Source organism: Geotrypetes seraphini, chromosome 3 (genome assembly GCF_902459505.1).
Source record: "Geotrypetes seraphini chromosome 3, aGeoSer1.1, whole genome shotgun sequence".
NCBI classification, from domain to species: domain Eukaryota; kingdom Metazoa; phylum Chordata; class Amphibia; order Gymnophiona; family Dermophiidae; genus Geotrypetes; species Geotrypetes seraphini.
The window spans coordinates 120,478,154-120,495,588 of record NC_047086.1 but is presented as its reverse complement, the minus strand read 5'-3'; the positions used below and the strand labels follow the sequence as shown (position 1 = coordinate 120,495,588).

Genomic DNA, 17,435 nt, shown 5'->3' with positions numbered 1-17,435 from the left:
AGCTCTATCTGGCCACAGATATTGGCTGTGACTGGCTTATGTAACGCAACATAGCTGGTTACCGGACAATCTGCTAACCTGGATATTCAGTGGGTGATAGTCACCTATATCTCAACGAATATCGACGGAAAGCCAGCTATGTGCTATTTAGCCAGCTGGGAGACATTCCTAGTGGCTAAATAATGCTGAATATCAGGCTCACTGCCCTGAGGAAGAAGTTCTTTACTGTAATATATATTAAGGGCTCCTTGTATAAAGGCATGGTAACGATTCTGCCGTGGTAAATACAAAGCTCATAGGAATAGAATGGGCTTCAGTGCATTTACCACGCCAGGAAAAGGGACCTAAGTTTGCATTTATTATGGATGCACTTACTGCCTCCTCATGAGGAAGCAGTAAGTAATCATGTGCTATTACACAAGTGACAATGAGTTTTGTGCAATAAATGCAATTGTAGTTCACACCTATTCTCTACAACTCCACCCTCCCCCCAGTTCCTGCTCCCTAACAAATTAGCTTGTGTTGTCATGCCTCCGTAGTATCAGTTACCTCTCTTGTGCACTAACAATACATGCTAATTTTGTTAAACTGCTGAGCATTCTTTAATAAACAGGCCCTCTTAGCTTATGTGTTTTTATTTTCGTAACACAGCCTCTCTTTTTATAATTATGTAGTACGTGGCCACATTTGATAATTTTATGGCTGGAAGTTACTTGCTGTTGGAACACAAAAACTTATCAGTCTTCACTGTTGCCACGATAACCTGTGGAGGAAGGCAAGGACGTTTACTTCGGTCTCTTCCATCACCTGTCACAAACAAAGGCTGTGATTGGTTCTTCAACAGTGAACAGAGGAAACTGACTTATCTTGGTAAGCATGCATTATGCATTAAATCATATCTTGTGGTGCACTCTCTCTTGTCAGTTATTTCCCACAATGTGTTACGCACTATTGAGGCAGGCAAATGAGCTGAAACACTTATTTAATTGGAATGAGTGCATTTGAAGAATGCTAATAAATATTGTGTTGATAATCATGAATACTCGTATTTACCGTTGCTCCAGCAGTTTTATATCCCATATGGAGACCAATGTTGGACGCTGTATTCCAAGTGTGGTCTGACCATCGCTCTATAAAGCGGCATTATTACTTTCTCTGATCTACTCGTGATTCCCTTCTTTATCATGCCTAGCATTCTATTTGCGTTCTTTGTCGCCGCCTCGCATTGCGCATTGCCGACGGTTTAACTCAAAGTCTACAAGGAGGCCTGATATTCCACAATACCAGCGAAGAATTCAAAAACACAAAAGGTGGAACACTAGTTTCTGGAAACACAGGAAGTTATATAAAAGTTTATATATATTTATGTATTCCATAATAAAAGCAAAAGCGTGTCAGGTACAAATGACTATGTCAAAAGTATAACAGTTAGTGCATCCAATATACTCTGAGCAAGACCCATGTTTCGGCAATTCAGCCTTCCTCAGGGGTCCTGATAATGAGCGATTGAAAATCAAAGTCAGAAGCTGTTCATAATTCATACCACACCAAAGTTTGGGTACGACACATTGTGTTCTTAATTACAGTTCTTCCAATATTAAACCTGAGGAAGGCTGAATTGCTGAAACACGGCCCATGTAGTGTCCAGGTCTTACTTTTGTTTGTTTATACATTAACAAACGGGTCATCAAAAATGAAGAAGAGCATGAAAACTTTCAATTGATGTAAAACATAGAAAGAAGGGAGACTAATTTTATTCGATGAAGCAAGCATCACACACACAAAAAAAGCAAGGCTGATGCCCTAATGCAACCAAGGCAAGCTTTATTTGTATAGATATCATTAAATATAGTCCCAACAAGGATCTAGGTTTCAACACCAGACCTTTCTTTTTCAGGGGACAAAACAAATGGCACAATTCCATTCAATGAAATCATTCAACCCCCAGGGGATGCACCGACTCGAGGGAGGTAGGGGAGGGTCATTGGTGTGGGCAGACTTGATGGGCCTTGGCCCTTATCTGCCGTCACTTTCTATGTTTCTATGTTTCTATAAGTTCAAAGATCCAATACTTTTCCAGGGGATGATCCAGTATTGGATCTTTGAACTCCAGTTGGTGCATCCCCTGGGGTAGAATCATTCCATTGAATGGAATTGTGCCATTTAAACCAATGTCTGTTTCCTTTCAGCCAATGGGTAGCATCTGATGTCATGACGCATGTGCGCATTCTGCAGTTAAATTTCAGAGGCATTTCCTCTGCTACAATGCCATTTTTCAAACCTACCTTTCCTCAATTTCACTGGGACATTATTACAATTTGAGCGAAGGGGGTGTTGGACCTTTGAAACGGAAACCAGTTGGACATTGCAAGCATGCAGTTCTACTCAATATACTCTGTATTTATTCAGGGAGAGATAAGTATTACGCTTTAATCTCAGTTTTCAGCGTTTTTGTCCAGCTTTGATGATTTGATTTTTTTTGTAGGCTTGTATGAATTTTGGTCACTGTGTACCCTTGTGTGATGGGACAGAGGCGACCTGAACTCTAATGATTTCACTTTATTTCATTATTTAGTACATTATGTTTGTGCACTTGATTGTTTAGCTCACGGGTTTAGTCCTGGGATATTTCACAGGTAATATACCCTATTGGGTTTACAAGTGTGGCAGCTGTGCAAATAGGGGTTTGGATTCCCCATTGTGAGCTTTCAGGGTCAAGGGGAGATTTCTCTTGTTTGGAGTATGTTAAAAAGTAGGCATACATATGGAGAATAGGTGTGATTTGACTTAGGCATCGTTAAGTGTCCTACACAGGTTCCGCCAAAGTAGGCGGTCAACCTAATTCGGTCAACCCTCAAGCTATGGCCGCAGGTATTCGCACCCTAAACGAATCTTGTACCCAACATCCCCTATCAATTGACCTGGCAGCCGCCACATGGCACTCTAACATCCAATCCCTCTATAATAACCTGGTCCAGACAAAAACAACCCAAATAATCACCAACAAAGCACCTGCTCCCTGGTACACAAATGACCTCCGATCCATAAAACGATCCCTGAGGAAAGCAGAAAGGATCTGGGCCAAACATCCGGACAATGAAACCAAAACCCACTGGAAAAACATATCCACCACATACAAAGCTGCCATTCTAGAAGCAAAAAAGACCTACTACTCTCGTCTCCTACAACAAGCCCCTTCTAGATCAAAACAACTGTTCACCCTCACCAACCATCTCTTCACCAACGCCCAAAGGAATAATCAAATCAACCAAACAGAACTCGATAGCGAAACTCTCTCGGACTTCTTCCAGTCCAAAGTACAAAACATCCGAGCTAACCTCGACCTCAACACCAAACCCACTCCTACTCAGCTCCAACCAATTCCATATACCCCCCCTTCCGCCACTCTCTCCCAATTTCATTTAGCTACTCATGCGGAGGTCCTCGAAACCCTGAGAGAACTCAAACCCTCCAACACCATCCTCGACCCCTGCCCATCCAGCCTCCTGCTGTCTGCCGGAGACGCCATGGCAGAATCCAAACTCCCCATCATTAACACCTCTCTAACTACTGGAACTGTCCCCCTCAGCTGGAAATCAGCTATTATCAAGCCCACCCTCAAAAAACCCTCCCTTGATCCTAATGAACCTGGCAACTATCGCCCAGTCTCCAACCTCCCAATTGTCTCCAAACTCCTTGAACGAATTGTGCTCCACCGCTTACACCCTTTCATTGAAGAACAAGCTGCCCTATCCCCAGCCCAATCCGGCTTCCGTAAGGGCCACAGCACAGAATCAGTACTCCTTGATATCATCGACGACAGCTGGTCAATACTCGACAAAGGCAATGACGCCCTACTAGTCCTACTTGACCTTAGCGCTGCCTTCGACACAGTTGACCACCACCTACTCACATCTAGACTCCACGACCTCGGAATCAAAGACACAGCCCTCCAATGGATCACCTCCTTCCTTCACCAAAGGACCCAAACTGTCCTACTAGGGACACATAAATCTAACCCTAAGCCTATCAAATATGGCGTTCCTCAAGGCGCCCTTCTATCCCCCCTCCTATTCAACCTCTACATCAAACCCGTCATCGATATAGCGCAAAAATATAAAATCAAAATCCACTCTTATGCAGATGACATCCAGCTGCTCCTCCCCTTAGGCGAAAACCGGCCATCCCAAATTGCTAACCTCGAACTCTGCCTCACTGACATGAAAACAACAAGCTTCAACTTAACGCCTCCAAAACCGAACTCCTATGGATCAGAAACAAAAACACCAAATACCTACGACCTACACTAACATGGGATTCCACTCTTCTAACGGCAGCAAATCAAGTTCGCAGCCTGGGAGTAATCCTAGACGGGCACCTATCCCTATCTAACCACATATCCCAAGTAGTCTCCACCTCCTTCTACTACCTTCGCCAACTGAAAAGGATCAAACCCTACATCTCCACACCAGACCTCGCCCAACTCCTATACGCATATGTCCTCTCCAGAATGGATTATTGTAACTCCCTATTTAATGGACTAACCAAAAATAATATCAAACGCCTCCAACGGGTCCAAAATGCAGCCATCCGCCTCCTACACAACCTCAACTATCACGATTCCATCTCCCCGGCACTCCATGCTGAACACTGGCTCCCAATTAACCATCGCTGTACTTTCAAAGCCTTGGCAATTGCTCACAAGAGAATCTACTCCACCACCCCCTCCTACATAAAATCCAAGCTTCCCATCTACAACCCCACTCGCGCCCTCCGCTCAAAGTCAGAGATACGCCTATGCACCCCCCCCCCCCGGAAGATCCCTGCTCACAGAAACTGCCCACAAACGATCCTACAGCCACTTCATTCCACACCTCTGGAACCAACTCCCCCCCCAACTTAGACAACAGAACTCATTATTAACATTCCGTAAATCGGTAAAGACCCTCCTCTTCAACTAAAGATCTCCTCTGTCTTCTCCCCCCCTTAGGCCCCACCCTCCATTCTTCTATCACCTTCCCGAAATTCCAGTATGACCCTCTCTTACTCTATCCACTAACAAATTGTACCTAAACGCATATAACTTTCCTTAAACTAAACTACTTTATTTCCCCCTTCTCTCTTTCTGCTTACTCTCCCTGTATTTAATTCTCTCCAAAAACTATAAATCCAATCACTAAACCTGTTGTACTACTTATATGTCTAGTTACTCCCCACTGTGTATGTTCATTTGTAAACCGTTCTGAGCTACTGGGAGGACGGGATAAAAATCTAAATAAATAAATAAATAAATAAAAAGCTGGCCTGATCAGAGGCACCTATATCTAGGATGCCTAGTGATGCTTAAATCTGAATAGGTGCCGCTAGGCATGATCCTATATAAATAGTGCCATTTTTTTTATTGACAACTGCGCTGAGTGGCACCCACAATGTAGGCACCTGGAGGGTCAATATTAAACGTTACAATTCATTACTAAAAAAGCCAGGAAGAACTTCTTCGGAGATAAAATCTCCAGATCCAATAACCAGATCAGTGCGTTGTTTAACATTTGGTGCTCCTTAACTGCAAAAAAGGACCCATCCTTGCCCCCCTCGTCGCTATCAGCAGATGCCCTTGCAAAATTCTTCAATGAAAAGGTTACCACCCTAAGATGCTCCTTCCTGCCTACAGTATCCTACAACTCCCTAATCTCTACTGACCTCAACCCTTCCCTACTTGTCTCCAAACCCATTCCAGCTGACAGATCCTGGACCGTTTTTGAGCTTGTTTCCAAATTGCAAGTCTCCAAACTCTGCCTCAAACTAAAATCTTGCAAATGTACCTTGGACCCTTTCCCTTCTTACCTATTCGAGAATATCTCTACAAAGGCCATCGCTTCCCTCACCAAACTTATAAATGCTGCTCTAACATCGGGCCTTTTCTCCTCCGAAATGGGACATATTGCACTAACCCCTCTACTGAAAAAGACCGACCTTGATCCCTCTATTCCCTCCAATTACCGTCCAATAGCAAACATACCTCTCCTAACCAAGATGTTAGAATCCATCATAACCACTCAACTCTCATCCTACCTAGAAAGATTCTCTATTCTCCTACCCTACAAATTCGGCTTCAGACCCAACTTCAGCACCGAATCCCTATTAGCCTCACTACTCTCTAAGGTACAACAACTTCATTCTCGCAACAAATTCGCTGTACTTCTACAATTCGACCTCTCCGCAGCTTTCGACGTCGTCCATCATGATATCTTAATCTTCCAACTCTCTGAAATAGGCATAAGTTCCACAGTCCTAGACTGGTTCTCGAAATTCCTTCGCTTACGCTCCTATACCGTTAACATAAACGGTACCTCATCCCCTCCCTGGAAGCCGATATGTGGAGTTCCGCAAGGCTCACCCCTCTCTCCTATCCTTTTCAATATTTACATGTCTTCTCTGAAACTTCTTCACCTATCCTCCCTGGAAACTCTCTACTCATATGCCGACGATATCCTCATCCTCCTCGAGACCGAATCGAACCTCACTAATCTCGCTGAGAACATATCCGCGTGTATAATGAACCTCCATTCCTGGGAACATTCTGTACAAATGAAATTAAATGAGTCCAAAACAAAATTACTTTGGCTCAGCCCAATGTTAGATCATTTACCCACCTCCATCCCATTATATTCCGGCTCCACTCTTCAGCTTGAGTTTTCAAGCAAAGTCCTTGGCATCATCATAGACTCCTCTCTCTCCTTCAATGACCACCTCAACTTCTTGAGTCTTCATATGCTGAGGAAAGTGAGATCGTACTTTCATCATTCTCACTTCACCGTCCTTGTTCAATCCACCATCCTCTCTAGACTGGATTATTGCAACTCCATCTATTTAAGCCTAACTAAAAAAAAACTCCATAGACTTCAGCTAATCCAGAACGCCGCGGCCAAACTTATTTTCGCAAAAGGCAAATTCGACCACGTCTCCCCACTCCTGTCCAAACTTCACTGGCTCCCAGTTCACTCCAGAGTCCTCTTTAAATGTGCCTGTTTAGCCTTCAAGATCCTACATGGCATCCTCCCTCCTGTTATCCCACTCTTCTGGAATTCCTCTAAAACTAGATCCTCCCAAAAACTGAAACTATCATTCCCCTCTACAAAAGGTATATCCCGCGTAGGAAAATTAGGAACATCCCTCCCCTTTAGAACCACAGAACTCTGGAATAATCTCACATCCCTGCTCAGAGTTTCAAGTTCCCTCCAATCCTTCCGCAAACACCTGAAAACTTGGCTCTTTTCAAAAACCTAACACTTCCCGCTTTTTGGTTCCCTGTCCCTCTTTATCTTCCTAGCTCCTTTCCTATAACCCTTCATTGTAGCTCCTTTTCAACCTAACCCTGTAAACCGTGCTGAGCTCTACGCTTGTGGAGATGGCGCAGTATACAAACCTAAGGTTTAGTTTAGTTTAGTTTAATTTCGCACCGTTTATAGAATCTGGCCCTTAGTGCCTCCTAAATAGCTCCAGTGAAGAGTGGGATAGACCCCGTCAACCTTGGGGTAGACAATCTTTATTTGTATTCAGAAACTTAAAACCATAATACATATAAAACCACATGAAAAAGTCCAATGTATAGAATGTCCTGTGCTGGAGTATTGTAATCAATGACCCGGCACGATCCTTGTTTCAGCCTTCTGAAGCAGGCTTGCCTCAGAGTTGTGGTTTATAGGTGTAATAGAAATACATTGTATATGAAAAAGGTCAAGACTGCATAAGTAAAATACAAACCAAATTGAACTCAAAAGCATATAAATAAATTCATAAAATCAAATGTCTAATAAATCCATAAAAGCATAGGGACTAAAAAGGCATGAACCCTTGATGCAGGCCTCCATCAGGAGGCCGAAACACAGACCGTGTTGGGTCATTGATTACAATTCTTCAACACAGGACATTCTATATATTGGACTTTTTTATGTGGTTTTATATGTATTATGATTTTAAGTTTATGAATACAAATAAAGAATGTCTACCCCAAGGTTGATGTGGTCATCACACTCCCCACTTGTTCTTTTCTTGTTTGACTTTACGTGGGGTTTCTGTTCATAGAAACATAGAAACTGATGGCAGAAAAGGGCCACAGCCCATCTAGTCTGCCCACACCAATGACCCACTCTTACCTACATCTATGAAGAGATCCCACGTGCCAATCCCATTTTTTCTTCAAATCTGGCACGCTGTTGGCCTCAACTACCTGCAGTGGAAGATCATTCCAGCGATCAATCACTCTTTCGGTGAAGAAATATTTTCTGATGTCACCATGAAATTTCCCACCCCTGAGTTTCAGCGGATGCCCTCTCGTTGCCTTGGGCGCCCTGAGAAAAAAGATATCTTCTTCCACCTCGATACGGCCAGGGACATATTCGATCATGTCTCCCCTCTCTCTGCGTTCCTCAAGTGAGTATCAATTCCTTTAAGTTATATCAATTCCTTTGTCCTAAATAGCTCCCACATTAGTTTTATAAATGGCTACATGCTACTGTTAATTCCGGTTTGGTACATGGCCAGTAATGTAACAAAGAGAAAACAGCCATTTTTTGAGAGCCATGCTAGAAAAGGACTTTGTGTATGGGAAAATCCCATGTTAGGACACACTAGTGCAGTTTAGTAAAAGGGCTACATAGAGGGTCTTTCTGTAAAGCAGCAATAAAAACCTGAGACTAACTATAATTGATATTGAGATGCTCTCAGTTATTGTTCATAAATCCTTAAAATATCAAGGAAAGGAGATCTGTACCGTGGAAATGAAAAAAAAAAAGTTGATTTTTGCAAAGCTAAATAAAATCACAGTACTAAAAAAGAGCATATTTCTGGTAATATGAAAACAACAACTTGTCTTATGATGGATTTTTTTTCTCTACTCATAGACGTAATGGAACTTGAGTATGTGCAGTGGCATTCTGAACTGTATATTAGCCAGCCTCAAAGTGAATAAAAAGTGCATATTTGGATTAATACATTTTTTATCATGTCTGTGGGCAGTGAAAACTGTTAATAGAACATCATTGGTGACTCCTCCTTCTGTGCATGCCAAATATCTTTTTAAGCTAAGCTTAATATTTTCCTTTCATCTCACCCCTCCAGATTATTGAACAAATGCACTTAAACTAATTTCCACCTGACTTAAACTGTGTGTATGATGTGCAAGGATGCATTTTCTCTTTCCATTTTACCAACTAACTATAAAAGTGTTTCACTTATGTTGCAAACCATTTTTTATTTTTAGTTACATTAATGGTATGATATAATTAGTCAATTAATTAATCCAGTTTACAAGCTTTGTAGAATTATTCTGCTGTCACTCATGTCTAAGCCTGGGGCCTACATTTAGTCTCAGCTCCCTCTTCTGGTTCCGTTTCCATGACTACTGGCTACATCTGCTGACACCCCACTCTCCATTTATTGCTTAATTAAGAATTTCACGGTTATACCTTATCTGCCTCTAAGAACAAGAACACACTGTTAAGAAATTCTAAATTTAGGATACTGCACAAGGAAGGCCTTTCTTGTAGGCCTGACTTTGTGAAGTCTTTTCAAGCTACTCTCTTGGCAACTGAGCTGCCACCCTTCAATCAAAAATTATTAAATGGGGCAGAAATAATGAGCATGTAGCATATCAAAAGAAGGATGTTTGCTTGAGCTAAGGAGAAAAAAGCTGTAAGGGCCTACAAGCAGTCTTTACATCAAAGGAAGTTGGGCTGCTTCGTCAGCAGGCTGATAAAGCATCATTTGTTTCCATTTGACTTATGCAAAAGGTCTGGTATGTTAGAGTCCCGTCTTGCAGACGCAAGTTCCCTCTTCTTGCTCGTGTGTCAGCAGTTAGGCAGCTGGGCCCAAACAGCATCGGTCAGAGCGTATAATCACTTGACTCCATCTTAACAAAGGACACTTGTAGGGGGTGGCCAGGAGGAGGTCGTCATTACAATAGAAACACAATTATTGCAGCTGCTAGGAGAGCTATAATTCTTCCTAGAGAAAGCAGTAGACCTTCCAGAGCTGGGGAAACTTGAGCTTATTATTTATATTCTGACTTTTGGAATCACTTAGCTACGCCGGTAGGGTTTCGGCAGCTGCTCGTGTATAGCCTCTTTCTAATAATTGTACATTCTGTCAGGGGTCAACTTACTTTTGACCCACTTTCTTTGTTCCGATAAAATGCTGTCAGGAAACACTGTTGAGCAGTGGCAGGGGTGCATTAAACCCAGAATTAATGGTGATAAACTCATATTAGATGCCAGCTCATTCACAAGTGTGCTTGTAAATTTGCACAACCTTTTCCCAGCTGAGGAGAAAACCATAGGTTAGAATAGAAGACAGATATTACACAGCTGAACTTGTCTGGCATCGGGGCACTCTCTGCTTCTAAGCTGATCCAAGGAGAGAGCTGTCCAGCTAAATTGCAGAGACTATTCAATGAAACTGTGAGAAAGAGGAAAACTGTTTGACCAATAAGGATGAGTTGAAACCTACTGTAATTATGAGTTTCAACCTTGTTGCAGAATTTAAAAAAAGATGCAATCCTTTTTAACTCTAGAACATTATAACATTAAATATTGGCATTAAACAGAAGTATCAGCACAGGCTCATTTGGAATAAATTGGAAAATGAGGAGAGCAAGATGAATGGGTTTGACAATTGAAAAACCTGCAGTGAGACTGCTAACACCAGATATTATCATGTTACAAAACCAGGTATTTTATTTATATTTCTTATATTTGAAGCAATTTACATTCAGGTATTATTCCCTATCTGTTTCAGCAGGCTTATGATCTAACGATGGGACCTGGGGCAATGGAGTATTTGCTCTGGATCATATGAGGCAGTGTGGGAATTGAACCCGCAACCTCAAGGTGCTGAAGGAGGGGTTTTAACCACTAGGCCACTCCTCCGCTCTGTTTTGTAGGTGCTTTATAGTAAATTAGATACGTTTTATTTTAATATTATTATTACCTTAAAACGTTTGGAAAATTCTGTGACTCAGTGGAACTGTCCAACACTGTGCTAGGATTAGAAGCAGAAAACATGTCAGTGAACAGAAGATTTGATTGGCAGAATATCAAATGTAAGGGTTGCCAAACTGGAGATGGGAAGGGATATGAAATAGGGAGAGAGTCCTTAGGTATTGGAGAATGTTGTCTGATGGCAACAGATCCCAGCCATAGTTCAACTTATGTTGGAAAACCCAAAAATGCAGGTAAACTAAAAAAAACACACCCCCAAATCTATTTTACTAGTGATACAGAGGATAGTTGTATATGGAATTTCCTTGGAGGAAAGGAAGGCGAGTAGTGGAGTGCCTCAAAGATTGGTATCAATCTGGTACAATTTTGTTCAATATATTTGTGAGTGATATTGCTGAAGGATTAGGAGAAGTAAGCATTTTGGCAGATGACATGAAGATTTGCAACAGAGTAGACTCCCTGGAGAGTAGAAAATATGAAAAGCTAGCTGCAAACAGTTTGGTTAAATTAATTCAAAGAAGTGCAGTGTGATGCATTTGGGAAGTAAAATTTCAAAGGAGCTGTATGAACTAGGGAGCGAGAGGCTGATATACCATTACTACTATTAATTATTTCTCTAGCGCTACCAGACACACGCAGCGCTGCACAGATTCACAAAAAAAGAAGAAAACAGTCCCTACTCGAAAGAGCTTACAATCTAAACAGCCAAGACAGACAAACAGGATGTCATGGATACATTTAAGGGGAACGGTTAATCAGCGGACTGAGTTAGAGGGCAGAGGAATTGGGTTAAGGATTGAAAGCTATATCAAAAAGGTGGGGTTTCAGCCTGCTTTTAAACAAGGGAAGAGGCTTGACGGACAAACTAGGATAATTTATTCCAGGCATAGGGGGCAGCTAGATGAAAGGGACAAAGTCTGGAATTGGTAGTGGAGGAGAAGGATAAAGTTAAGAGCAGCTTATCTGAGGAACGGAGTTCTCTGGGAGGTGTATAAGGAGAGAGAAGCGAGGAGAGAATAAACACACCTGTAGGTCAGCAATAAGAAGGGGTGATAGTATCTGAGGATCTCAAGACTGTGAAACAAAGTGACAACGCAGTGATCATAGCAAGAAGGATGCTAGGCAGCAGAAAGAGAGGCAGAGAGACACACACACATAACCAGCAGAAAAGGGAAAGTGTTAATGCCCTTGTACAACTCATTGAAGATGCCCCATGTGAAATATTACGTTCAGTTCTGGAGGCCATAACTTGCTAAGGACATATGAATATTTGCAATGATTCAGGGGAAGGTGACAAAAATAATATTAGACATGAGCCAGGAGACATATGAGAAAAAACTTGAAGATATGAATATGTATATCTTAGAGCAGAGGTCGGCAATCTGCGGCTCTTCTGTCATGTATCTGCAGCTCTTCAGGCCCTAAATCTTTAATCTTCCTCCCAACCCCATGATTCCCCCCTGGACCACCAGGTACCTCGGTAGGCCCGGGGTGGGGATTGTAGGTTGGGAGGGAGATTAATGGGATGGGGCCTGGAAAGGGGAGAAAACTTTGGTTATGTGTTGGGGAGAGGGGGACAGGCAGGGGCATGGGAGGAGGGAAGAGAGGTGCAGAGACTTGTGAGGGGTTGGATGGAACAAAGAGGGGAGAGTAGCTAGACCTTTGAGAGGGAAGAGACAGTGAGAGACTTGGAATATCTCAAAATTCCTTCTCTACCCTTTGTGGTTCTTTGTAAATCCTGGGTCAAATTCTTAGGATAAATTGGCTATTAGGTTTAAAAAGGTTGCTGACTCCTGCCCTAGAGGAAAGGAGATATGATACAGACGTTTAAATACTTGGTTTGTATTAATTTACAAACAAATCTTTTCCAGACAAAAAAATCAGTAAAACTAGAGGATATAGATTGAGGTTGTGAGATGGAAGACTTAGGAGTTATGTCAGGAAATACTTTTTCACGGAGAAGGTGGATGACTGGAATTCCCTCATGGTGAAGATGATGGAGACAAAAACAGTGATGATGTTCCTGCAACCTTATCTTGATCTGACGGGAAGTTCGTCCCATGTATAATAGGTTGCAGGGGCAGGTGATGACATATATCACCCATGCAGACTTAAAGGTAGTAGATTGTCTCAAAACGTATTTTTTGCCAGCACTAGGTTGAGACAATGTTTTCACACATCAGGCATGATCCACAGGGCTGATGTCCACCCAAAACGGCATTATTATGTTCCTATGTATTTCTGTGAAGGCTCGTCAAATGATTATCTAAATTCTTAGGACATAAAAACACCATACAAGGCCTTTCGTTGAACAAAAAAATGAAATGCCAAAATCCTCCAATGTTTCTTGATGATGTTTGCTTCTGAAGTGGCCTGATCAGAAAAAAGTGAGGATGCAAATCTGTTTTTTTAAGAGATTGTTTATCCTGGGGTAACAATAGTAACTTTGTATTAGCATACCATGCTTGAAGATAAACTTGTTTTATAATCCATTCTGGATAATCCCTTTGATGAAACCTGTGAAATAGCACCTTGGCTTGTTTTTTTAAACTCCAGGTCAGTAGAACAAATGTGACGTATGCGCAAAAATTGACTGATGGGTAATGCTTGTTTCTGTCTGGTAGGATGGCAACTACTATATGTAAGTAGGTGTTGCAATCAGTGTGTTTACGATAAACGGTAGTTGTCAAAATATTCTCTTGTCTCACCTTAGTGTCCAAAAAGGTGATGACATTATTGTCATATGTCATAGTAAACTTTAAATGGCCATTCAAAGTATTAAGCCAGATACAGAATTCCAACAAAGCTGTTTCAGTGTAAGTCCAGATAAAAAATTTAGCTTCATTATATCTGACCCAACCATGAATGTAAACTTACCAAGAAGAATTCTATAGATAAACATTTTCAAAATGAGTAATGTATAATTTGGCAACACTGGGGGCCATATCCATGCCCATTGCTACCCCATGTTTCTGAAGGTAAAATTTGCCTTCAAATTCAAAATAATTTTTCTATAGTACAAGAGGAGATAAGGACATGAAAACTTCTTTAGTCACACGGTGATTGATGCATTGTGTTGTTAAACTTGTTCCACAATATTTAATTTAGGGCTTTTTATTGAAGAATGTTGCCGTATAAAGCCTCCAGATCCATGGTAACCAATATATCAGTGGATTGGACAGTGGTATTTCTCATCAGTCTCAAAAAATGAGTGGTATTCTGAACATAAGATTGTTTTGCAAACCACCGGTTTAAAAAAAAAAAAAAAAAAAAGCCCTGCAAATTTTGACAGGGGCTCCAAAATGGTGATCTTTTTTTTTTTTTTTATAATCTTTATTCATTTTTAATACTTTCATTAAGTGAATACAAGGAAAAGAATACATTTTACACTTTATATATCACCTAAAGTCTTTACAATATATAGTGAGATCAACATATTTCCCCCGTAAAAATTATTATATATAAATATTATATTATAAATTTTATATATATATATATATATATATATATATAAATGGTGATCTTCAATTCAGCATTCAAGTAGATTCACATGAAAATGCAAGCTGACTAGTTTGCAAAATTTTGGAATCAAAATGACACATTTGAACTGCTGTAAATATCGCTTTTTTAAAAAAACTAGGTTATAAACGTCTAGCAATCTGAAATAGAAAAGCAAGCAAGTCACAAGACCATGTAAGGCTGCATTTAGACATCTTTAAGCTGAGCTGGCTCTGTCCTTCCTATAGTGGGCAGCACGATAATGACATTGCTAGAGAGATCTGATCCTGCCCATTATCATTGTTATTTTCTAAAACCTTTGCCCAGGAATTCGTTCTTGAGTTTCATTAACCCCTCAGTTCTAATCCTGCATTTCATCTGAGAGGTTTCAATTGTGAGGAATGCAATAACAATTTTGTGCATAACCACAGTAGTAATCTTGTTTGAGTTATTATCCACGCTAGGTTTGAACTAGTCTCCTGAGATGAAAGGCTTGCGCATACTCTAGTCTTTTCCTTATGTTGTATGTATTCTCTGAGCACCTTAACACTCCCTTAAAACTATTGCCGTGTTTAGTTCTTCTGCCCGGATATTTTCTTTTTAACCAGAGGGTAACATTTTGCGAAAAGCAGACATTAATCAATGTTAGAGCATAATGGACTTTTCCTACATAAGAACAATGATAAATATTTTGGATAGTTACTTTGTATTCCAGTCAAGAAAGTGCTTTCTTTTGGGGTAAAAGGGTCAGAGTCATTTGGAACCATGTGTAGCATTATGTCACAATTTCTCAGCAATATTCCATTCAAGCAGGTGTTTTAGCCTTTTTAGGGAAAATCTGAGGAGTAGCAAATAATCAAATGGTCATTGCATCCTGTCTCTTGGAATCAAATATGTTCCATTTCCTGCAATACGTTTCAAAGATGCTAGAAATCACACTTTCTCAATCAGGGGTCCTAAAGAGTAGAATCATTAACCAATTTCTGTTACAATGATATAGGCACAACAGACGATATAGGCTTCAAAGACGTTATTAGCCGTGGCTTATAGCTCTTTGTGAAATGTTATAGTGGCATATGCATTTAAATTTGTGATGGGGCACTATTGCTCCTTGTTCATTTTGGCAGGCTACCTTTTGCGTATTTAATTTTGGTTTTATGTTATCATATGGTTTTATTAAATATATATGTTTTTATTGTTATGTGCTTTGGATTTAAGGTTGCTGCAAATTAATTTAGCCATTAACCTGTTAACCATGATCTAACAGTTACAAAATTAGTGGTGAGAGAGTAGCAACATTCCATGCAGAATCTCCAGAGTAGCAAGATTCTAGAATCCTCAGAGTAGCAACATTCCATGCTACCAGTCAGGGGCAAGCAGTGGCTTCCCCCATGTCTTTCTCAATAATAATAATAATAACAGTTTATATACCGCAGGACCGTGAAGTTCTATTCGGTTTACAATGATTAAAAAATGTTACAGATTGAGTAGTATTAACAGAGTTAAAGTTTAGCGGTCAGTTATTGTGGGGAAAGATTGTGCAGTGCAGCTGCCTACGTACTTTAGGAACAGATATGTTTTTAGGTGTTTCCTAAATTCCCCATAAGTATTCACAAGCATAAGTAATTGTTTCAGATCTTTACCCCATAAATCTGCCTGATATGAGAAGAAATGTTGATGATGTCTTTTAAATTTACATCCTCTAACCGGTGGGGAAACGAAATTCAAGTTTGAGCTTCTCTTATGTCGATTGGTTGAGAAAGAGAAAAGGTCAGTTATATATCTGGGGGCTAGGCCGAAAAGTATCTTAAAGCAGAAACATCCAAACTTAAACTTCCTCCAGGAACTTGGCTAAACCTTTCTTAAAACCAGCTATGCTATCCGCTCTTACCACATCCTCTGGCAACACGTTCCAGAGCTTAACTATTCTCTGAGTGTAAAAATATTTCCTCCTATTGGTTTTAAAAGTATTTCCCTGTAACTTCATCGAGTGTAATGATCTGTCTGGAGGTTCTACCTCCGCTTACACCCTATGCTATCTTCAAAGATGTTTTATTGTACACTGACATTCCAAGTAGCATATAATATAATATTATTTATTTAATTTAAAAATATATACACCACCTATAACTATGCAGTTTACACATAACCATACATATCATAGACCATAAATACAAACACAACACACACAAATCTCTGCAATGTCACAAACAATCCAGCATAATATGTACTGTTAGTTGAAAGTTTTTTTCTACTGAAATTGTATATTGCCTGTTCCAGATTGTTCTTGCTGTACACTGTCTTTCTTCAAAAAGGCAGTAGATAAATTCTAAAAAATTAACAACAACAAAAATTGGTACTTGAAATGACAAGTAATAGTAGATTTATAGAAAGACTTTGAAGGAAAAAGTTGATAGTAATATCAATAGTGATTGAAGTTCTTGGAGCAATACTGACTGGACTTCCAAAATAATTTGGAAATTTAAATTTAAAAGACATTACCCTTCCTGGAAAAGCATATGCTGTGAGCTGGTATCTTTATAAATCCCAGGCTCTTGAGTATGACCTGAATGAATGGAATTAAAACTAGCCAACTTTGGCCATGATATGTCACACATTAATAACGATTAAAATTTCAGTTCTGAAACTGTGGTTCTGAGTAAATTTGAGGATTGTCTTTTTGTTGCACAGGAACTTTGTAAATGGAATGGTTTACAAAGGAGTTTCTCAGCAGCACAAGAGAAAAAAAATCTTTATGGTTCAGTCCCTAAATATTTATTATCTTCAACATTTTTTATAGCATTACTTACAAAGACCTTATACTAAATGGATTGACTTAATTTTGGCACCAGATTGCAGAGAACCAATGAGATTCAAGATACATCAGACATTCATGGGTACTATACCTGATTACTAATTAACCAGGCATGAGAACACCCT

The 17,435-nt window shown here is 40.2% G+C and overlaps 1 protein-coding gene across 13 annotated transcripts in view; it reads left to right on the top strand.

Annotated features, from left to right (window-relative positions):
* The window catches only part of PKHD1 (PKHD1 ciliary IPT domain containing fibrocystin/polyductin), an 800,857-nt gene that overhangs the window by 524,939 nt on the left and 258,483 nt on the right, over positions 1–17,435 (top strand). For all 13 annotated transcript variants that reach the window (XR_004538726.1, XR_004538727.1, XM_033936724.1 and 10 more), the window contains one exon: positions 675–870. Coding sequence is in view for 11 of the 13 variants with exons in the window: in XM_033936724.1 (XP_033792615.1) it covers positions 675–870 (196 nt within the window). In the remaining 2 variants the exon portion in view is untranslated. The remainder of the gene's footprint in view (positions 1–674; positions 871–17,435) is intronic.